Source organism: Pseudorca crassidens, chromosome 10 (genome assembly GCF_039906515.1).
Source record: "Pseudorca crassidens isolate mPseCra1 chromosome 10, mPseCra1.hap1, whole genome shotgun sequence".
NCBI lineage: Eukaryota > Metazoa > Chordata > Mammalia > Artiodactyla > Delphinidae > Pseudorca > Pseudorca crassidens.
The window spans coordinates 55,171,068-55,195,022 of NC_090305.1; the positions used below are offsets into that span (position 1 = coordinate 55,171,068).

The 23,955-nt window shown below is 43.2% G+C and overlaps 1 protein-coding gene and 2 long non-coding RNA genes across 9 annotated transcripts in view; 1 reads left to right on the top strand and 2 right to left on the bottom strand.

Moving 5' to 3' along the window:
• The window catches only part of UBP1 (upstream binding protein 1), a 70,778-nt gene extending 68,553 nt beyond the window's left edge, over positions 1–2,225 (bottom strand). For 3 of the 7 annotated variants that reach the window (XR_010946908.1, XR_010946907.1, XM_067753624.1), the window contains exon 1: positions 1,630–2,225. Coding sequence is in view for 5 of the 7 variants with exons in the window: in XM_067753624.1 (XP_067609725.1) it covers positions 1,630–1,742 (113 nt within the window). In the remaining 2 variants the exon portion in view is untranslated. The remainder of the gene's footprint in view (positions 1–1,629) is intronic. The other 4 variants (XM_067753619.1, XM_067753621.1, XM_067753620.1 and 1 more) reach the window with 4 other exon arrangements.
• LOC137232216 (uncharacterized) lies at positions 2,184–17,986 on the top strand. The gene is made up of 3 exons (XR_010946911.1): positions 2,184–2,926; positions 5,961–6,056; positions 17,783–17,986. It is a non-coding gene; the product is annotated as an uncharacterized lncRNA (long non-coding RNA).
• On the bottom strand, positions 3,977–20,389 carry LOC137232217 (uncharacterized). The gene is made up of 3 exons (XR_010946912.1): positions 19,879–20,389; positions 7,567–7,697; positions 3,977–4,275 (listed from the first exon to the last, which is right to left on the bottom strand). It is a non-coding gene; the product is annotated as an uncharacterized lncRNA (long non-coding RNA).
• Between the last annotated feature and the right edge of the window lie 3,566 nt (positions 20,390–23,955).

Here is a 23,955-nt window from a genome sequence, read left to right on the forward strand (position 1 = left end):
CCCATGGAAAGTGTTGTAAAAAGACACAGAATTACAAAGATGTCAGAAAATACCTTTAAGGACAAGGTAATGAAAAGGTTTAATATCAAGATTTTCCTTCTAGACCATAAACAAAAGTTCACTAGTTGGCTGAATCACTGAAACACACAGAACTCGAGAAAAAAAAGTAAAAGCTCAAAATAACCCTCAGTAAGCAAAGCTCTCAGCAGCAAACCTTCACTTAACCATAATTGAGAAGAAACACTGAATCTGCCTCACCTGCCCTCTTCTGCCTTCACTGCAAGTCAAGGGTCTCAAGGAGCAGCATGGCCCTTGAGGCCCACACGTTTTCACTGTGAATCAGTGCCTCTTGTACTGCCGACTGGGGTGACCTTATGACTTTCAGTAGCTCAATTTCCTCAACACTAAGACAGTTGTTCTAGAAAATAAGCCACCTCATCCAGAGCCCTCAAGTTGCACAGCTGCAGAGAGAGGAAGTGCCAAGTTCAGGCAGACCAGCACAGACCCAATCAGGGTCAGAGACCGGCGACCTGAAGCTTTCATCCATGTGCTTCCACACCCTAAGAAACATCTCCACTTTTCAGCTCAGAGTTTCTGTTTAAGATTTAAAAGCCAAATTATTTCAGGGAGCAGCCCCTACCATCCAAGGCCTGCTCTGACCCAGAAGTCGTTCTTCTTCAAGACTTTAATGCTCCCTGTCCTCCCCCAGAGCTGCAGTGAGAGGTATGAAAGCTACTAGGAAACTGGACAGCTCGTCAAAGACATCAGTCATTACTTTAAAGAGTCTCTTCGCAAAATCTCATTTAATTCGCATTTACGAAAAATTGCCAAACCACTTAATTTTACACTTTAATCGGGTGAACGTATACTAAGTAAACTATATTTCCATAAAACTGCTAAAAAAATAAAAATACAGAGCTGCCAAACTGATAGGAAAAACCCAGTGTTCTTCAGGATAAAGGCGAGAGACTAAGTTCAGATCTGTTTCAACCTATCAAAATTAAACAAAATGAATGGCTGCTTTAGTCTCAGACAGCTGAGACTAAACAAACTCTTGTTTGTGGTGCAATCAGTGCATCTTAAAGCCTTCTTCAAAAGGAAACAGCCTCAGAGGGTAGTCCCCCCAGTGAAAAACTTCACTTTGAGACAATTAAAAAACCCAAGTTAATGTGCTTTTCCCCCCTGTGGCTACTTTCACTTATGATAATTACTATTGGAATATCAAGTGATTAAAATTTGCAACCAATAAAGACTACAATGTAGAACAGAATAGGAACTAATGCCAAAATCCTGGAGAGTGTTCTCCCAACACGAGTCCTAGCATTTCGTACGCTGTATTCCAGCTCTAAGTGACTTGTAAATCACTTGCAAGGCAAGGAAGTCCCTTCCCCCAACTCAAGCCATCCTAACAGCGGGGCGTATTTTACAGCAAAAATGCAGCCCTCAGGGGCGGTCCCCGGGCCAAAGCTTGCGGGGCTGCCCTCCGTCGCCGGCCCCCGCCGTGGGCAGAGGCCCGCAGGGCTCCATGGCGCGGTCAGAGGCCCAGGGTCGTGCAGGCCTTTCCCAAGGAGACAGAGGCTTCCGCCAGCCCGTCCGCCCGCCCGCCCGCCCGCGCCCGGGCACTGGTACCTCATGCTGTAGGCGCCGGCGCCCAGCTCCTGCCCGATGCCCGAGAGACTGGCGTCGAAGTCGTGCACCAGCCCGGACTCGATCACCTCGTCCATCTTGAGCACCCAGGCCATCTTCCGGCTTCGCCGCCGCCCGGCGCGCAGCGCGGCCTCCGCGAGCGGGGCGAAGAGGCCGGAGCTCCACGGGCGCGTCCTGGGGGAGGGCGCGGGTGAAGCCTCCGGCGGCGCGGCGAGTGGTCACCAGCGGCAGCCCGGGCGGCGGCCGGGATGAGAACAGCCAGGGCCCCGCGGGCAGGGCACGGCGAACCCGGCGAGCAGCTGCAGCGGGAGCGGCCGGGCCGCGGGCAATGCCTCCCTCCCGCGGACGCCGGCCCCGCGCCTCATGCCGCCGCCGCCCACCCCCTGCGCCGCTAGCGCTGCCGCCGCCACCGCCCGCCCCGCCCCGAGGCCCCCGGCCGCATCCTCCCCGGGACCGCGCGGGGGGCGGGAGCTCAGCCCGCCCGTCACCCGACCCCCGGCCTCGACCCCCGGCCCGCTGCCCGCCCGCCCCGGCTCTAGCGCCCCGCCGCCCCGGCCAACCCAGCCGACGCCGTCCCGCCGGCCCGGACGCTGGCTTCGCTACGGCTCCGGCTCCAGCTCGCTCGCCGCTTCCGCCTCCTCCAGCCCCGCCCCGGCCGCGGCCCCGCCCCCGCGCTCGCACCGGGCCAAGCCCCCCTCTCACGGCCCCGAGGTTCGCTGCACTCCCGACGCTTCACGTTGAAGCAACTGTAGGGCCGTGCAGCGCGGCCCCGCCCACGCGGCAGGTTCCCAGCCGCTGCGGCCTGGCGACCTCCTTACACACCAGCCTAGGAAGAGGCGGTGCCAAAGGGCCCCAGTTTCCGCCCATCCAGAAAGTCGCGCTGATTGACAGGCGATCTGAACAATAACGGCAAGCGCTTCGTCGAGGCTCCCGTGAGTCTCTGTGCCCCTGTGCTAAACAACCAGTCAAGATCTTCTTCCTTTTGGGCGGGCTCGAGGACCGAAGTTGCTGCCAAAAGAAAGAGTTCATTGGACCGCACTGTAGGAAGCCGCCCTAAACGCCACTTCTGGAGGTGTTTTTATCCTGTGTGGTCTTTGTGGGTACTTTCTGGGTTTTGCCCACACTACAGATGGAGAGCGCGGTTGTGCTAGCCAATAGGCTCACACCCTGTCTGGAGGCTGAAAGGTCCATTGGGCAGAAAGTCTTGATTGACGTGAGTGCAAGCCAATCATCACTCCCGAGGAAGGGCTCCGGAAAGTTCCCTCAACTGCTAATTCCCGTGAGTGGTTTGGCGAGCTTGAACTAAAGGAGGGGTTGGGTCGCAGGAACAGATGGCAATTACGCTGTTGTTATTGTTCTTGCTTCTGGGGTTCACTGGGCTTAGGGGATTCCCATCCAGGGCCTCTCCTATGAGTGCAGCTAAAATCATGTTAAGGGCTCCCATACTCATGTCTGATGCTTGATACTGGCTGTGGACCGGGACCTCAGTTGGGCCTGCTGGAATGCCTACACGTGGCCTTTCCATGTGGTCTTGATTTCCTCACAGCGTGGCATACGGGTTCCAAAAGCTAGTGTCCCAAAAGACAGGAAGTAGCAGTTGCTGGTGTTTTAGGACAAAGATTCTTTGCTTGATCAAACTTTAGTCAATCTGCTGACCTCCTGTCCCATCTGTAAAATTCAGGTTTAGCAAGAACCCCACTAGGTCATTCTAGGAACCCTCTAGTTCCGTAACTGATTAGGTTTCTTAGCCTCCATCATCACCTAGGTCAGAGGTCCCCAACCTGTGGGCCGCAGAGCGGTACCTCTTAGGAACCAGGCCGCACAGCAGGAGGTTAGCAGCAGGCAAGCAAGCAAAGCTTCATCTGCCGCTCCTCATCGCTTGTATTACCGCCTGAACTTCCCCCCCACACACACACCCACCCATCGCTTGCATTACTGCCTGAACCACCCCCGGGCCGTGGAAAAATTGTCTTCCAAGAAACCGGTCCCTGGTGCCCTGGTCAGTTGTGGACCGCTGACCTAGGTAATATCTGATCACCCTGGACTACCTTCAACAAGAATCCTGTTAGATAGGTTTAACCAGAAACCCCCTTACCTTTGATGTTTCCTCTTAGTGAATTTCCATCTGCTAACCCCCACACTGCTCTTTGGCTCTAAATTCCCAATTACCATGCTGTATTTGAGGTTGAGCCCAGTCTCCCCCACTGCAAAATCCCATTGCAGCCATCCCTGTACCAGTCACTGTCCTGAATAAAATCTGCTTACCATCTTTAACAACTATCTTTTTTTTTTTTTTTTTAAACACGTAAGGCCTGGGACCAGAAACTGATACAGAATCTTTATTCTGCACTGTATTCTATTAGTCAAGCAGCCACAGAATCAGATTGATGGGAGGAGAGTTAAATAATTTGGGGCCCATGTTTTAAAACTTCCAGAATCCACCCTCTGGCCACAACTGTTTTACATTCTTTTTACATGCAGCATACACTCATCCCCTCCCCAGACCCCTGTAAAGTTCTCATTCCAATACAGCATTAAGGTCCGGAATCTTGTGAGGTCCTGGAGCAAATGAGCTCTTGGATGCAGTTCCTTGGGTGTAACTCAAGTCGTTCCTCTCCATATGAAGGTCTGTGAATTAAAAAGACAGGAGATCTGCACTAACCACTACCACATACATCACATGCAATGAGAGAGGCATGGGAAACTGTGTCTCTATAGGCATTTCCCTTCAAAGAGGAGAGCAATGAAAGGCACATAGTAGTCACTAGTCCACAGAAGTTCTGAAATCTAACTGGGTAAATGTTGCCGGTTCCTTGATTAGGACTCTGTCAACTTCCTGAGAGTACTCAGTGGCTCTTTTCTCCATCCACTGGGCTCTTGGCTCCACCCTCTGAGTTATCCTTCCATCTCCATAAAAGGTACCCATGTTTACAGTTAAATCATTTTCTCAGCTGCTTCCTGTCTATAGTTGTGAAGGGGTCTAAAGACCTCTCTTCACGTTGTACTGTCACTGTCCCTTTCAGTCCAAGCTGATACAAATCATTTTTAAACTTTGTGTGTCATGTGAATCAATTTATAATCTAGTCCAATAAGCAAAAACTTCACCAACACACAAGAGGGGGGGTGCAGCTTAACTGTATTCTTCTGGTTCAGAGTTTCTCATAAAGTCACAGTCATGATATCAGCTGGGGCTTCAGTTGTGAAGGCTTAATCCGGGCAGGAGGATCCACTTCCAAGCTCACTTGCATGACTGTTGGCCAGAAGCCTCAGTGCCTCAACATTTGGGACCACAAGCCTGCTTGAGTGTCCTCAGAACTTGGCACTGGGGACTTCCCTGGTGGCACAGAGGTTAAGAATCTGCCTGCCAATACAGAGGACACGGGTTCGAGCCTCGGTCCAGGAAGATCCCACGTGCCACAGAGCAACTAAGCCCGTGCGCCACAACTACTGAGCCTGTGCTCTAGAGCCTGCGAGCCACAGCTACTGAGCCTGCTCCCCTAGAGCCCGTGCTCTGCAATAAGAGAAGCTACCGCAATGAGAAGCCCGCGCACCGCAATGAAGAGTAGCCCCCGCTCACCGCAACTAAAGACCCAACACAGCCAAAAAAAACAAAACAAACCATGGCACTGGCACAGAGTAAGTAAACCATGAAAGAGGAAGGAAGCTGCAGTCCCTTTTATGACCTGGTCTCCAAAGTCACACACCATCCCTTTCACTTTATTTCTGTTCCATAGAAGTAAGTCATTCAAGCCAGCCTTCATTCAAAAAGATGAGTCCATCTTTTGAAGGGATGAATGTCAAGGAACTTGTGAACATATTTTTAACCAGAACAGCCACATTCATCATTATCACTTAATAGGTTTTTTGGTTGTTTTTTTTTTTTTGGCTGCACCACATGGCTTGTGGGATCTTAGTTCCCTGACCAGGGATTGAACCTGTGCCCTCTGCAGTGGAAGCATGGAGTCCTACCCACTGGACCACTAGGGAATTTCCACTTAATAGGTTTTTGAAGGCACTAAAACAGCAGAATTAGATCAGAAAAAAAAATTTGAGGTATAGAAATGGAAAGAAGGAGGTTAAGATTATCACTGTTTGTAGACTATATGCTCATATACGTGGGAATCTCATGGGAAACAAGTAAAAATTTAATAACACAGTGGCATATGCCATGAATATTCATAAATCAATAGCTTTATATAAACAAACAAGTTTGAAAATATAATAGAAGGAAAGGATCAATTTACAGTATAATTTTAATCTTTTCTTTTTTTTCTTTTTTTTTTGGCCATGCTGCATGGCATGTGGGATCTTAGTTCCCCAACCAGGAATCGAAGCCATGCACCTGCATTGGAAGTGCAGAGTCTTACCACTGGACTGCCAGGGAAGTCCCTACAATGTAATTTTAAAAGGTAAAATACCTAGGAACTAACCTAATAATTGTAAAGAACTATGTGAGCAAAATTTTTTAATTCTCAAAATAAACACAACTGTACATTGAAAACAAAAAATACTACATCCAGGGACTTCCCTAGTGGTGCAGTGGTTAAGAATCCACCTGCCAGTGCAGGGGACATGGGTTCGATCTCTGGTCCGGGAAGATCCCACATGCCGTGGAGCAACTAAACCTGTGCACCGCAACTACTGAGCCTGCGCTATAGAGCCTACGAGCCATGACTGCTAAGCCCATGGGCCACAACTACTGAAGACTTCATGCCCTAGAGCCTGTGTGCAGCAACTACTGAGCCCACACGCCGCAGCTACTTAAGCCCTCGCACCTAGAGCCCGTGCTCCGCAACAAGAGAAGCCACCGCAGTGAGAAGCCTGCACACCACAATGAAGAGTAGCCCCTGATCACTGCCACAACTAGAGAAAGCCTGTGCACAGCAACAAAGACCCAATGCAGCCAAAAAAAAATTACTACATTCAGTTTTATAATGGTAGTTCTCCTTAAGCTAACCAATACATTTAATATGATTCCAGTAAAAAATAGTAACAGAATTTTTTAACTGGACAAGCTGATTCTAAGATTAATATGGAAAAATAAATGAGCAAAAACAATCCAAAAAATTTGAAAAAGTCAAAAGATATTAGGACATTGTAAAACCTAAATATGTAAAAAGTGTGCATTGGTAAATGAATAGACAGATGAGCAAGGGAAGAGAATGAAAAATCAATATGAATATGGAAATTTATGCAGTAAAAAGTGGCATCTCAAATCGTGGAGGAAAATGGGATATTCAATAAGTGATTTGGGAATCAACATTAACTATCTGAAAGACATATCAGAATAAACTCCAAGTGACTTGAAGTTTTTTGTTTTTCCAAGAAGGTTTGAAAGGATAGAAGCAAAATCGTAAAACACTAAAGAAAATATGAGAACATAATTTTAGAGGAGGAACATAATTTCCTTCAGAGATGAAAAGGCTTTTTTAATTATGACACAAAATCTAGAAATCTTAAGAGGCTGATAACATTTGAAAACATAAAAATTGTACTTTTCTTCTTAGTAAACACCACCATAAGCAAAATGAAAAGAGAACAGAAAAAAACTGTTTAGAACTTAGATCATGGACCAAAGTTTTATTTCCCTAATATATAAAGTTCCTATAAATAGATTAAACAAAGTACAGTGAAAACGGCGTTTGTACACTGCAACTCCAAAAAATACACAAATTGGAGCACATCTTTGAGATATACCCACACAGAAAATTTCATTGAAAAGAGCAACTAAATTGAGGGGCTACCTCTTGCAGGACGACCTGAAACCTCACCACTAGAATGTTATGTTGCCAGTAATGGTAAAGATGAGCCGCATCTGAAGAACACTCTGTTCTTGCTGTTTTGCAAAACTGCGAGAGCAGCTCTTACAGCTCTCAACAGAAAAGCTGCTATTGCCATGGTCAGTGATCCCATACCTACCGTTTCCTCTCAGATGTGACCCTGGAGATCAGCCAATGAACGACTGTTCTTCTTACAGAGCCTTCATCCAATCAGTACTTAGTAACAGCTAATGACCAGGAAGACAGCTGGTAAACAGGAAGGACGAGCTCCTGATGGAGAAAATCGGGTCTGAGAGATGTTCACATTTGAGCGCCAGATTAAAAAGTGCTACCTCCTTGGACTTCTGCACAGCAAGAAGTCCTTGAGAAAAATCAATGATAAATAGTATGATTTTCAAATGCTGGCAAGTTAGCAAAGACACTTTCTGTGTGATGGTCCTTGGGCTTTGCTTAACCATTTCAAAATATGCATCCTTTCAGATTCTTTGTTACGAGGTTCATGGTGCTAGTGTCTGTTGTGTTCCCTCAAAATTCAAGGTGATGGGAGGTGATCATGAGGGCAGAGCCCTGGTGAATGGGATAAGTGCTATAAAAAGAGACTCCACAGAGTTCTCTAGCCCCTTGTGCCATGTGAGGACACAATGAGAAGTCTGCAGCCCAGAAGAGAGCCCTCTCCTGTCTATGCTGGCCCGCTGATCTCAGACTTCCAGCCTCCAGAATTGTGAGAAATAAATACTGTTGTTTATAAGCCACCCTGTCTGTGGTATTTTGTTATAGCAGCCTGAAGAGATTAAGACAGTGGGGTGCTGGGTGTACCTTTGGGACATATTGAGGTTTTGGAAAAGCCAGTGCTAAGTACCCAGTGAGCTGGAGTGTCAGTTAGGTTTTGCTGTGCAACCAGCCATTTCAGAATTTAGTGACTTAAAACAACCAGCATTTACTTAGCTCATGCTTCTGTGGGTCAGAAATTTAGCTGGGCTCAGTTGGGCAGCTATTGTGAGCTCAGTGAGGCTTCCTCATGTTGCAGCAATGAGCTGTGGGATGGCCTTGCTGATCTTGGCCGGCTCTCGCCAACATCTGGGGTTTGCCTGCATGGCATGGCCTCCCGTCCTTCTGCAGACTAGCCCTGCCTTATGCTCATGGCAGTTGAATGGGTTACAAGAGACAACAGGACAGTGTAAGGCCTTCATCGGCCCAGAACGGGAACACCATCACTTGTGCTGAAATCTCTTGTCCAAAGCAAGTCATAAGACCAGCCCACGTCCAAGGGATGGGGAAACAGACTCTGCCTCTTAACATGAGGAGACGCAAAATCACAACAATTATGAGGTTATAAATGCTGACAGGGAGCAAAGATGATTTTTGTCTGCTGGTTCTTAAAATGCTTCACCATAATAAAATGCATGTTTTTTCAGATTCTCTGTTAAGAGAAATAGGGGCGGGATTGGGAAATTGTGGCCATTTTTGTAAAAAACATGCCACAACCAGTTAGGTAGGAAAATGTTTGAAATACTGCAAGTCAGCTGGATATAAAACTAGCAAAATTTGTTCCTGGAACAGTTAACAAATATGCTCATTCTGAGGTTGATGGATAACAATATCATTAGGTGGGATTTGATCAAAGTCCCTTTGCCTTTAAAATGAGAATGTACCTTCCTGGTTCTGTATGCGCATAGGAAGAATGCCCTTCAACCATATTTTGAGAACTGGGGACTATGTCACAAAGAATATGAACATCATGTGGAATACCTAACCACAAGTAAGGGCCAGATACTCTTTTGAATGTGAGACACTGGTTGGACTCCGTAGCTAGCTTTGGATTTGAATTCCAGCTCTGCCAACTATTACTGTGTGATCTAGGGCTAGTTACATAACCTCTCTTTACCTCAGCTTCCTCATCTGTAAGATGGATATAATAGTATATCTCCTTCATGGAGTTGTTATGAGGATTAAATAAACTAATACATTGATTGAGCTTGAAACTCTGCCCGGTTCCCAGTAATCTCTGAAGAGCTTTTAGTCTTGGACCTATCCCATCAACAAGAATGACCTGACTACTATAGCCTGGATAAGAAGGCAACTCAAGCATAGACATCGCTCATGGTGTCTTTGACTATGTTGTAAAAACCAACAAAGGATGAAAGGCTATTTGACCATATGTGAATGTGAACAGTCTTCAGCTTATCATCGTTTCACTGAGGCACCCCAGCCACTTGGCAGTTGCTTGAATATTTTACTCAGTTATGACTGACTGAAAAAGTTTTACTCTGGAGAATTGTGGAACTGGTAATTCATATGCTTCCAAATGCCCTTCATCTTGAGGAAAACAAAACAGGTAATTTTTTTCTCTCCTAGGCAAATTTAATGTAATATTATGCTTCTCCAAAAACTCAAGCCTTTCTTACTTTTTCTCCGACTATGTATTTTAAAATTTAAAAAACTTACAGAAAAACTGAAAGAACAGAAAAATGATCACCTGTATATTCTTTAGTCATATATTTGACTCTTGTTAATATTTTATTTGTTTTTTTCTCTCTTTACCTACTTATTTATTATTTGCTTAACCATGTGAAATTAAGTTGCATATTTCTTGACAATAACAATTAAGTTGCAGTATTTCATACATAAATACTTCAAAATGTATTCTAAGACAAAGAAATTCTCCAACAGAATTGTAATATCATTATCACATCCCAAAACTTTTAAACTTCAATTGAGTTATTTAATTTCTATTATTATATATCATTAAATAATATCTATTAACATTCATTTCCAAATCTTTCCATTTGTTCCCAAATTGTTTATTATAGTTTTTTCTTTAATCCAGAATTCAATTAAGGCTCACAATTACATTTGTTTTTTCAGTCTCTTTAGTCTCCTTCAAAGCAGTTTTCGCCACTGCCCACCTGAGTTTTGTTGTTTTTAAATTTTTATTGACGTATAGTTGCTTCACAACGTTGTGTTAGTTTCTGCTGTACAGCAAAGTGAATCAGCTATACATATACATATATCCCCTCCTTTTGGATTTCCTTCCCATTTAGGTCACCACAGAGCACTGAGTAGAGTTCCTTGTGCTATACAGTAGGTCCTCATTAGTTATCTGTCTTATACATAGTAGTGTATATATGTCAATCCCAATCTCCCAATTCCTCCCACCCCCCCTTTCCCCTGTTGGTGTCCATATGTTTGTTCTCTACGTCTATGCCTCTATGTTTTTTTTAAAAAAATAAATTTATTTATTTTATTTTTGGCTGCATTGGGTCTTCGTTGCTGCGCGCAGGCTTGTGGGCAGCAGGGGCTACCCTTTGTTGCAGTGCATGGGCTTCTCTAGTTGTGGGCAGCAGGGGCTACCCTTTGTTGCAGTGCATGGGCTTCTCATTGAAGTGGCTTCTCTTGTTGCGGGCAGCAGGGGCTACCCTTTGTTGCAGTGCATGGGCTTCTCATTGCAGTGGCTTCTCTTGTTGCGGAGCATGGGCTCTAGGTGCACGGGCTTCAGTAGTTGTGGCACGAGGGCTCAGTAGTTGTGGCTCGTGGGCTCTAGAGTGCAGGCTTAGTAGTTGTGGTACACGGGCTTAGTTGCTCCGCAGCATGTGGGATCTTCCTGGACCAGGGCTTGAACCCATGTCCCCTGCATTGGCAGGCGGATTCTTAACCACTGTGCCACCAGGGAAGTCCTTTTTTTCTTTAATAAACTTATTTTTTATAACTGTTTTTTAGATTAATAGAAATATTGAGATGATAATACAGAGAGTTCTCATATAACCTACACCCAGTTTCCTTTTTATTAACATTTTTTATTAGTATGTTCCATTTGCAATTAATGATCTGGTATTGATTTATTACTATTATTATTATTTTCATTAAAGTTCATAGTGTGATCAGATTTCCTTAATTTTTACCTAATGTCTTTTTCTGTGCCAGGATCCCATCCATGATGCTGCATTACATTTAGTTTTCACATCTCTTTTGGTTCTTCTGGGTTGTGACAGGTTCTTCGACTATCCTTGTTTTTGATGACCTTCACAGTTTTGAGGAATACTGGTCAAGTATTTTTTAGACTGCCCCTTTATCGGATTTGTCTGATTTTCTTCACATGATTGGACTAATGTTACAGGTTTTGAAGAGGAAAACCACAGGGGTAAAGTGCCACTTCATCACATATATGAAGGGTCTACAGTATCAACATGACCACTGCACCACCAGGGAGGTCCTCCCCCACTACTTTTAAAGTCTAATAGTTTTACTAGGACATGTTTAAGAATTGATCATTTCAGAATAATTTTTCCAGGAACAGGGTGGGCCTTTTCAATACGTTGATACAGATCTTTTTTTCTTTCTGGAAGATATTTTTGGGTTTTGGTTTTCTATTCTATTTGCTTGTTTTGTTTTCTTCTTTAGAAGCTCCAATTGTATGGATGTTAGATCACCTTTGCCTATCTTCTATCACTATGGCCTTTTCTCTGATCATTTTTACCTCTGTCCTTATTTCAGTTCATTCTCTTGGTTGTCTTTATTTATCTCCTCAATATCTCTCATTATGTTTTTCAGTCAAATCTCCTTCCTTGGAAATTTTAATTTAGTCTTCTTTTCTGAGTTGCTTTGAAATTTTTATTAAATTTCTGTTGTATGTTCTGTCAACGCTTTTCGTACCTTCTTGTTTTACATCTATTTGTATTTCTGAGTTTTAAAATTTTTGACTTTAGGTGTTCTTTATATCTGTAAATTCTTCTCTCTCTTTTTTATTAGTGAAAAAAAAAGATTCATTTGCGAGTATTGTGAATAGTCTAATGGGAATTGAAAAGCACTTACTCATAAAAGGATACATAAACCTATAAAGTCACAGCAGTATTCCTTTGCCTCAGCCTTTGTAATATACTAAACACAGACAGCATGTTTCAGGTACGGGCGTCACTAGATGCAGCCCCAGGTTCTCACTGAGTGAATAAGTAAGAGCTGAAGGTATAGATCCTCTTTCTTTATCTATTTACATTCATGCTCCAGATTACAAAAACCTTAAACTTGAGGCTCTCATGATACTATGGTGATGAGCTGATGAAAGTGGTTCTTAAGAAGTTCAAGACTCCCATTTTGAAGCAGGAAAGATGACCTTGGAAAATTGTTCATTATATTCGGGAACAACAACATTCCTTTTCTCTCAACATAGCTACTATTAGATTCCCATAGCTGCTGTGACAAATTACCACAAACCAGGTGGCTTAAAATAACACAAATGGGGGCTTCCCTGGTGGCGCAGTGGTTGAGAGTCCACCTGCCAATGCAGAGGACACGGGTTTGTGCCCCGGTCCGGGAGGATCCCACATGCCGCGGAGCGGCTGGGCCCATGAGCCATGGCCACTGAGCCTGCGCGTCCGGAGCCTGTGCTCCGCAACGGGAGAGGCCACAACAGTGAGAGGCCCGCGTAGTGCAAAAAAAACACAAAAAAACAAAACAAAAAAACACAAATGTATTCTCTTAAATTCTGGGCCCAGAAGTCTGAAATCATTGTCCCTGGGTTAAATTTAGCTCCTGTTTCAGATGACTCTTTGCTGAAGCAAAGCAATACCACCATAGTTGTACAGGCAGTTACTGACCTGCAAATTCCTCTTTCTGTTTCCCACTCACCAGAATACCAAAAGCAGTTTGCTTTCATCTGGCAGGGACAACATTATATGTCCACTTTTCTTAGAGGTACATCAACTCTCGGGTCCAGTGTCCCTGTTTAGTTTGCAGGAACTATGATCACTCCATCATTCAACAGGTCTACATTTATTTACAACAGTGATGAAGTCATCCTGGTTAAAACAGCAAGCAGATGCCTTGTAGACAAATGTTTGGCAAAGCATGGTTGATAAATATCCATAAAAAGCAGGTTAAATGTGCAGTATTATTAGGTTAAGTAGCACTCAACTCTTGTAATCTACAAGAGATTGCGGCTCTGGAAAGCAGTGTATAAGCTGCAGCTTCTCAGGTAATCCAGGATGAACTCAGCTCATGGGCAATTAGATCTTCAAGCAAAGATAGAATTATTTTCAACTCAGGGTTTCACAAAGAGTCACACTGTGGAGATATTTGCCATACATCTCCTTGGACTGGGGGTATATTTTTGGAAAGATACTTTTATGTTAGAAGGATTGCAGAACAGAACCTCAGTATTTAAGTGTCCCAGAACTGTGTAGCTGGGCACTGATAGGCACAGATATGAAAGAAAAATCTCAGGTTAGATTATGAGCACTTGTCATAATCTTATCTTGCATTTGATATCAAGGGAATCAGAAAAAAACCCTGGCTTCGCGGACATTCTTAAAGGGGGATTCTCTTGGAATAAAGAAGAATTTTATAGAGGGAAGGCAAGCTGTTGCACTATTTTTAATCACATTGTAGCCTTTTAATAAACTGGCAAGTTAAATTTGAGTCATCATGACCTAGGGCCATTTTCCAGAAATATTGAATAATGTAGTGCTGCCTGTCTTGAATGTGGGGTATTTTTCCTTCTCTGTTCTTCCTTTTAGCCAAAACACTCTATTGGGCTGTCTTGGCCACGTGAAAATTACCTTTATGGATTTTTTGTGCTAGGATAATTAATTGAGATTAATTTGATGGGTCAGTTAAGTTTGTTTGTTTTGGTTTTGCTTTTGCTTTTTACAATTTCATAGGATGTGGATATCAGAAAAAGGCTAATTGACAATAATTATTAACACAGCTATATTGTAATATTTTTGCTTCTAGTACCCTGATGAGAGAGATAGGTAATGCAGCACTACCCATGAGTGTGTGTGTGCATATAAAATTATATATAACATATACACATACACACACAATGTGCATGTGTATATGTGTATATATATGTATATACATATATATGTGTGTGTGTGTGTATATATATGTGTGTATATATATATATATATATATATTCATTCTAATCTCAGGCCACTTCTTTCCCCACAAAGTGGATGAGTCTGAAGCTCTCCCTCATATGGAGGATTTCCTTTCACTACTACCTTTCAAGGCCGCTCCTGAGTGAGTGCCATATGCACCACACACTAAGATGAACCATCCATACACTAAACCCAGGCATTTCCCTGTTCCTACAGCAGGATGCACAGGACCTCCGCATGGCCGAAGGCATGTGCTGACCAGAAAGGGGCTGACAGCTGGGGACTGTGTGGTGACCACGCTCCCTGCCTTGGAACAGCAAGTCCTTCCATCTACTTTCATCCTAACTTCTCTCCTATTTAAAACAAAAACTGCAATGAAAACTGGAGTAGAGATATTGGGGAAGAAAGAGGAGAAGAAGAATCTAAATGCTAAAAAACTGTATTATTCTATTTCACTAGTATATGTTTTTCTGTATCTATGAATACTTTCTTTAATATGTGCTGTATGCTTTCTTTCCAGAAAAGCATGGACAAATGAAATACTCAAAATAAGTTGCCTTACATAAAGTGCTAACCACAAAAGTAAATACGGGGACTTCCCTAGTGGTCCAGTGGTTAAGAATCCACCTTCCAATGCAGGGGATGCAGGTTCAATCCCTGGTCGGGGAACTAACAGCCCACATGCTGAGGGGCAGCTAAGCGCATGTGCTGTAATTACTGAGCCCGTGCGCTCTGGAGCCCATGTGCTGCATCGAAGATCCCGTGTGCCGCAACTAAGACCCTCCGCAGCCAAATTAATTAATAAATTAAAAAGAAAAAGTAGGGTCTTTCCTGGTGGTGCAGTGGTTAAGAATCCGCCTACCAGGGCTCCCCTTGTGGCGCAGTGGTTGAGAGTCCGCCTGACGTTGCAGGGGACATGGGTTCGTGCCCCGGTCCAGGAAGATCCCACATGCTGTGGAGCGGCTGGGGCCATGAGCCATGGCCGCTGAGCCTGCACGTCTGGAGCCTGTGCTCCGCAACGGGAGAGGCCACAACAATGAGAGGCCCGCGTACTGCAAAAAAAAAAAAAAAAAAAAAAAGAATCTGCCTACCAATGCAGGGGACACGGATTTGAGCCCTGGTCCAGGAAGATCCCACATGCCGCGGAGCAACCGAGCCCATTCGCCACAACTACTGAGCCTGTGCTCTAGAGCCCGCAAGCCACAACTACTGGGCCCTTGTGCCACAACTACTGAAGCCCGCGTGCCACAACTACTGAAGCCTGCGCGCCTAGAGCTTGTGCTCTGCAACAAGAGAAGCTACTTGCTGCAACTAGAGAAAGCCCGTGCGCAGGAACAAAGACCCAATGCAGCCAAAAATAAAAAATAAATTAATTAATTAAACAGAAAAAGTAAATATGGCTACGGAACTGCAAGTAAAATAAATTCATTTGGTAAAGTAAACAGAACTTTTATCCGAATGATAGGTAACGAAAGACTAGAACCACCCTTTGTTCTTACTCATCCCCTTACTTGGAGTGCTTGTCTCCCCTTCTTGAGCATAGCTACTGCCTTAGTTTTGTGTGGTCATGTGACTGAGTTCTGACCAGTGGAATATGGGCAGGAGTGACCTGAGTTACTTCCAGCCTTGGCCATTTCAAAACTCTTATGAGATTCTTTGCATTCTCCTGTTTAGGGTAGCATATTCTGGTTTCCTTTAACATCCAGACCTGATGGAAAGAATTTCACATCACTGGAGATCTGGACTTTGAGTGGGGTGAATTGACTGGGACTTGGGGTTACATCCCTTGCAGAAAGAGTTGACTATGTTCTATGTACAGGATAAAGGTATACACAGACACTTGGTCACGTGAAAGGTGGATTGTAACAGATTTGTTACTAAACCAATTTCCTTTTGTTTAGGCACATAAAGTACAGTTCCCAGTCTCTCTTGGAATGTTAGAGGTGGCCTTGTAATTACCCAAGTTCTGGCCAATGGCACACAGGTGGAGGTATCTTTTGCCTCCTCCATGCTCAGTCATTTAAATTTGCCTTTGTGATCATCTATGCTCTTTCTTCCTGTATCATCAAGTCAGCAGAGGACTGTGAGGCCTAGGGCATGGTGGAGGCACTCTCTGGGCCACAGGAGCTAGATCCCTGAATGCTTCTGTGCCGCAGAGCCCCTAGACAACGTGCAGTACATAAGTGAAATAAACGTTTGTTTTATAAAGCCATTGTAATTTTGGAGATGTCTGCTCAAGCAGATAACTTGTCTCTACAACCACAGGTCTAGCTGCCTCTATTAGTTTCCTATTGCACTGTAACAAATTACTGGGTGGATTAAAACAACACAAATTTATTATCTCACAGCTCTGGAGGTCAGAAATCTGCAATCAGTATCACTGGACTAAAGTTAAGGTGTTGGCAGGGCTGTGTTTCTTCTGGATGTTCTAGGGGAGAGTCTGATGCCTTGCCTTTTCCAGCTTCTGGAGGCTGCCCGCCATCACGTCTTCATTTACTCTGACTCTCCTTCCTTCTTTCACTTATAATGATTACATTGGGCACACCTGGATAATCCAGGCTCCTCTCTCCACTTCAAAATCTTTAAGTTAATCACATCTGCAAAGTCCATTTTGTCATGTAAAGTAACACATTCACAGTTTCCCAGAACTAGGATATGGACGTCTTGGGAGCCATTATTCTGCTACTGATAAAATAAATTGTTTTAAGATGGGACAAGAAATTTTGAACATAAAATTCCCTCTCTGCCCATTTGAGCCACTACCCTCTCCCCTTCAGTGTGCATTGTGCATCTGCATTACACATTAACTAGATCCCCTTGAAACACACAGAAATGCCACCAAAAAAAAGCTATTTCCTTCTGGTGCCAGCAGGGTAACTCCTTAGGAGACAACATTCCTTTCTCAATCCTGTAAAGGCTAACAATAACCCACTGTTATTAGTGGATTATTAGTCTTGTTGGACTATGTAAACTGTCAGTATGTTATCTGTACAACCCTTTGTCTCAAATTCTTATATAAATGTGCTTTGACCTCTAGGGGTGGAACAGTCCTCAGAGCTTTCTGAAAGTCTGTCTCCTGGGTTATAATCCTCAGGTTGGCTCGAATTAAACTTTCCACTTCCTTCTTAGAGTGGCTCTTCATCGATTTTTACGCTGACACTTCCATACTTCACTTCCTTCATCTCTTTGCTCAGTATTCTGCTCTGTTAGGTCTTCACTGCCGGTCTTTGTTAAGACTCTATCACATCCTCACATTTTTTCATCTCCCCTCCCTGATTTTTTTCCTTAGTCTTCATCACTATCTCAAGTATGCTATATTTTTTTTACTTATCTTTTCAACTAGAACATAAGTTTCATGAGGGAAGAAATTTTTGCCAGTTTTGCAGTATGATATTCCTAATGTCTAGAACAATGCCTGACATTTGAATAGGTGCCCAAGTACTTGTTGAATAAATGACTTTTTTTTTTTTTTTTTTGCAGTACGTGGGCCTCTCACTGTTGTGGCCTCTTCCCGTTGCAGAGCACAGGCTCTGGACGCACAGGCTCAGCGGCCATGGCTCACGGGCCTAGCCGCTTCACGGCATGTGGGATCTTCCCAGACTGGGGCACAAACCCGTGTCCCCTGCATCGGCAGGTGGACTCTCAACCACTGCGCCACCAGGGAAGCCCGAATAAATGACTTTTTAAAAAATGGAATGGAATTACATATGTTTTGTAGTATTTATTGCTCAAACAATAAATTTGATTGGTAACTTGAATCAGCCTACTTGATACTTCACCATGATACAACGTACATTTCATTGTTAGAGGCTGTGTGATCATAGGGTGCAGTACTAGGATTCCCAGGGTGTAGCTAATAAATTTGTGCATAGATTTCCTATGAGAATGTGTAATGTAAAAAAAAAAAAAAAAAGCCGCTAACTGGAAAGATTCAAAGTGGAGTCCATAAACTGCTTGACAATTGCTAAAATAAAAGGATTCTAAAATCAAAGAACCATGCAATATAAATAACATTAGTGCTGTTTATCATAAATACCTCTAGATCACTGCTTCTCATACATTAGCATGCATATGAACTACAAACCATAACATGCATATGAATTACCTGGGAGCTTGTTAAAAAATGCAGATTCTGAGGTGAGGCCTGGGATTCTGCACTGATGAATTTCTGAGTGATGCTGATACTGCTGGTCCATGGAATAGCAAAATCTTACATGATATTAAAATCAGAAATTTCAAAGGTAATACTTCTTTTGCAGGAAAGGTGTTAAAAACCAAGGTCTGGGGACTTCCCTGGTGGCATAGTGGTTAAGAATCCACCTGCCAATGCAGGGGACATGGGTTCGAGCCCTGGTCTGGGAAGAGCCTACATGCCGACGAGCAACTAAGCCCGTGCACCACAACCACTGAGCCTGTGCTCTAAAGCCCACGAGCCGCAACTGCTGAGCCTGCATGCCACAACTACTGAAGCCCATGTGCCTAGAGCCCGTGCTCAGCAACAAGAGAAGCGATTGCAATGAGAAGCCCACTCACCGCAACAAAGAGTAGCCCCTGCTCGCCGCAACTAGAGAAAGTCCCGCATGCAGCAACAAAGACCCAAAGCAGCCAAAAATAAATAAATAAAAAAAACCCAAGGTCTGGGGACCTAAAGCGAGCATCAATCTTCCCCAATCATCATTGATGTGGTAAGGGATTTTCTGAACTGAGATATCACTTTTTTTTTTTTTTGACCAAACATCATACACCAAAGACTGGTGTTTGTAATGTATAAATACTGGTTTGAATACGGAGGCAGGAAAAAAGGCAGATTGGGCCAAGGAAGCAGAGGAAAAGACCAGAAGTCTCAGTTACATTTCTGTAGGGATAAGACTTTAATAAAACAAATATATATGAAGTCATACAAATGAAGTCATACCCCACATCTCAAATGGTCTTTTCCCTCTCTTCCTCAGTTCCTCCTGTCTCTATATCCTAGATTTGCAATCTTGAATGTACCCTTTTTTCCCCCAAACTTTAAAATCATATATCATGTACATGTTAGTTTTTTTTTTGGTTGTTGTTTTGCACCATGAACAATACACATCTGGAAGTGCTGGTGTAATTCATTTACTTTTTAAGAAAATCAAAGTGGTAAAAGTACATAGCTTAAAACATCCATCAATAACAAAGCACAGTCCCCTGCCCCAACCTCCCTTCTCATGACGTTGCTAGTTTCCAAAGCAGCCACTCTCAACCTTTAGCTATATCTCCTGATATTGTATGTGGTTTTAGACACTATCTATTCACTTTCTTCAAGGGAAGGTAAGGATTCGGTAATCTATATACCTCCTACCCAATCAGAGCTAAAGCAGCTTTTTGGTGAAGTCAACTTTCATTAATACCATCATTATGTGTAAATATTCACAAATAAGGATATAATATATTATGATACATACTTTGCTTTTCATTTGCTTGTCCAATTACCTACATTCACTCCCAAAGTCTGAGAAAAACCCTTCTCAATATATTAGCTCATCACGAATCCCCCTCTTTCTTTTCCCTTTTCCCCTCTTCTTGGAGACATTCCCTTACTATACCTGTATTCCAGTCTGGGCTGACTGCCCCTCCTTAGGGCTATTGTATGGTGTCTTCCTGCGACGTCTCTTGCCGACCAGGCTTGAAGACAGGCAAGCAAAGGAAGGAACGACAGTTAGAAAGGATGATGAAATAAGTATTAGTCTCAGCGAGATGTCAGGGCTGGAGCTTAGCTGCCCTGCCTAGCCACACTTTGGGTTATCAGGCATCTCCAAGACAAATGTTTGGGTTGAATTATAAGGCCTCATTTTATCGGTGCTTCCAGGACAATAGAGGATATGGAAATTGCATCCTCTTCTTTAACTACTATGGATATTATTTTTACCTATTCTGAGTACTTCTGTACTTCCCTAGGTGAGATGTGTGCATTTTTAGAAACTCACTATTTTTATGCACCAGATTTTCAAAATACCTAAAGAGCAGTTTCTTTTTAATTTTTGAATTTTATTTATTTATTTATTTATTTATTCATACAGCAGCTAGAGCAGTTTTGAAATGCCATAGGTGGTGGCTTTTTTTTTTTTTTTTTTTTAGATCTTAAAGGCACCACTATTCACAAAGTTGGGAGGGGACCTAAAAAATGTTCATGTACTATAACTAGAGCCTTTATAGCACAGAGATTAAGTTTTCTATCTCTGGCCTCAGTCTGGATTTAAAACACAGCTTATAAGCTACAGGACTTGGGCAAATCAATTAACTTCTCTAAGTCTTAGTCTCTCTTCTGTAAACTGGAGATGATGATGATAATAATACTTGCCTTGTAGGATTAGAATGAAAAGTTAATGCATCTAAAGTACTCGGCACAAAACCTGACACACAGGAAAGAACAATTAGTATACAGTATTTATTACATATTTTCATGCTAAAATATAAAGCAGCAACAAAAGTCAGAATGTAAAGACACATAGAACAATTTTATTGTTTTTAGGAGACTGGGATATTCTAAAGACTCACTGAATTAATTTATTCATGTATTCATTTATAAAACAAGTATTAAGACTTGCTATGTTCAAGTATTGTGGACAGTGCTAAAAACACATAAATGGTTTAAAAAAAAAAAAAAGGCCTGGGCAGCATTACAGCAGCCAAGAGTTGGAAGCAACACAGATTTCCAAAATAGATGAATGGATAAAGAAATGTAGTATATACACACACTGGAATATTATTCAGACTTAAAAAAGGAGGCAATCCTGGCACATGCCACAACATGGATGAACCTTGAGGACATTATGCTAAGTGAAATAAGCCAGTCACAAAATGATAAATATTGTATGATTCCACTCCTATGAAGTATCTAAAGTAGTTAGAATCATAAAAACAAAAAGTAGACGGATGGGTGCCAAGCGCTAGAGAAAGGGTAATTAGTGTTTAATGGGAGTAGAATTTCAGTTTTGCAAGATGAGAAAGTTCTAGAGGTCTGTTGTACCACAGTGTGAATGTGCTTAACACTATTGAACTGTACACTTAAAAATGGCTACAGCGGTTAAGTTTAATGTTACATGGTTTTTTATCACAATCAGAAAAAAATTTTTTAAAGCCCTGCAATTAGCAAATGAAATGCTGGGTCTATGATGGCTGGGTGGAGCAGCTCAGGTCCAAGGCTGGTGAAATAAATGAGCACAAAGGAAGACAGCAGCAGCGCTGGGAGTCAGCTGGATGGCTGCACCCCGTCTAAGACTGCAGCTCTAAAGGCCCTCACATGTGGAGTGTCAGGCTATGACCAAGAAACAGGCATTATTTCATTTAGTTCCTTAATATTCTTATGTGATAAGTGCTATTGTTTTTGCTGCTCTGTAGATGAGGAATTGAAGCTTTGAGAGATTAACTTGCCCAAGTGGTGGAAATAGTGATTTTGCACTTGAGCAGCTTCACTGCATAATCCATTCTCTGCTACTATCCTCTCTTGGGAAGGTGAGGAAATCTAGGACAGATGCCAACTAGTTGATACAACAGCAGAAGGCAAGGGTGGTGACAGGAGGCAGAAGGTGCCTTAAAGGAGGCAGGACTTAGTCAAAGTGGGTCTCATTCCATATGCCAAATTTAGAAAAACCCATCAGTGGTGAAGTCAGAATCACTGAAATCAGTGAATGAACAAAATGAGCAGAGTGCAGGAGAGGAAGCCATGATTGAAATTTTGCAATCTTTGTGGGCAACACATCTCAACACAACACAGCAACTTTTAAAAGAATTGCTTTGGGACTTCCCCGGTGGTCCAGTGGTTAAGAATACGCCTTCCAATGCAGGGAACGTGGGTTCAATCCCTGGTCGGAGTTCTAAGATCCCACATGCTGCAGAGCAACTAAGCCTGCCCGCCACAACTACTGAGCCTGCACGCCACTGCTAGAGAGAGAAAACCGCATGCCACAACTAGAGAGGAGTCCGTGCGCCACAATGAAGATACCGCGTGCCGCAACTAGACCCGACACAGCCAAAAAATTAAAAACAAAATAAAGAGTTGCTTCAATTTGCCTACTCTGCTCTTTTATATACTCAGTATATATATATATGTATATATATATATATATATTATACACCATGGGTATCATTTGATATATTATTTACCCAAATATCTTTACATAGAGTTGTTCACAGTAATCAGGTGGTGAACAGAGTTCTTAATTACTTTTGTATTTTGACCTCATTTTAATGACCATTATTTATTTATTTAAAAAAAAATCTTTGAGGGCTTCCCTGGTGGCGCAGTGGTTGAGAGTCCGCCTGCCGATGCAGGGGACACGGGTTTGTGCCCCGGTCCAGAAAGATCCCACATGCCGCGGAGCGGCTAGGCCTGTGAGCCATGGCCGCTGAGCCTGCGCGTCCAGAGCCTGTGCTCCACAACGTGAGAGGCCACAACAGTGAGAGGCCTGCGTACCGCAAAAAAAAAAAAAAAAAAAAAATCTTTGAGGCACTTTTTAAAAAAGAAATTTTATTTATTTATTTATTTTTGGCTGCGTTGGGTTTTCGTTGCTGCACACAGGCTTTCTCTAGTTGCGGCAAGCGGGGTCTACTCTTCGTTGTGGTGCACGGGCTTCTCACTGCAGTGGCTTCTCTTGTTGCAGAGCACGGGCTCTAGGCGTGTGGGCTTCAGTAGTTGTGGCATGTGGGCTCAGTAGTTGTGGCTCGTGGGCTCTAGAGCGCAGGCTCAGTAGTTGTGGCGCACGGGCTTAGTTGCTCCTCGGCATGTGGGATCTTCCCAGACCAGGGCTTGAACCCGTGACCCCTGCATTGGCAGGCGGATTCTTAACCACTGCACCACCAGGGAAGCCCATGACCATTATTTTTTAAATTATTTTTAATTGTGGTAAAATACACATAACATAAATTTACGATCTTAATCATTTTAAAATGTTTAGTTCAGTGGTATTAAGTATATTCACATTGTTTTGCAACTGTCACCACCATCCTTCTCCAGAACTCTTTTCATCATTGCAAACAGTAACTCTGTGCCCATTAAACAATAACTCCCTATTCCCTCCTCCCTGCAGCCCCTGACAAACACCATTCTACTTTCTGTCTCTAGGTATCTCATACAGGTGGAATTACACAATATTTGAATATTGACTTAATACTGGCCAACAAACCTCAAGGCCATTCTTCTGAGTCTCCTCGGTCATCCACACTGCTGCAGACCTGGAGGAAACCTCACTGTACGGAAATTCTCTGACCTCAAGAGCTAGAAATCAGTTCTTTGAAATAAAAATCACCATTTCTCTTAGAGGAAAATTTGAAGGACTACCCTAGCATTGGACTGAGACTTTAGAATGGAGTAAGTTGTAGGAGAAAAAGTAGAAAATAGTTTGGGTTGAGTTGGGGATCAATGACTTGTGTTCAATGTTTGGCATGTGAGCCCATACGTATTAAAAAATGGGAAAATTTATCCTAAAATTCAGCTGGAAATGAGTTCTGGATTGTTCACTTTTGTGTTCAACATTAGTGTAAAAAACTGATTCAGTGTTTTTAAACTGGGCTGTATTACCCATGGAACTATCCATGGAAACTCCTTTGCTTTGGTGCAAGTTTTCTCAACCTGGGAATTACTGACATTTGGGGCTGGATACTTGTTTTTTGCGTGTGGTGGG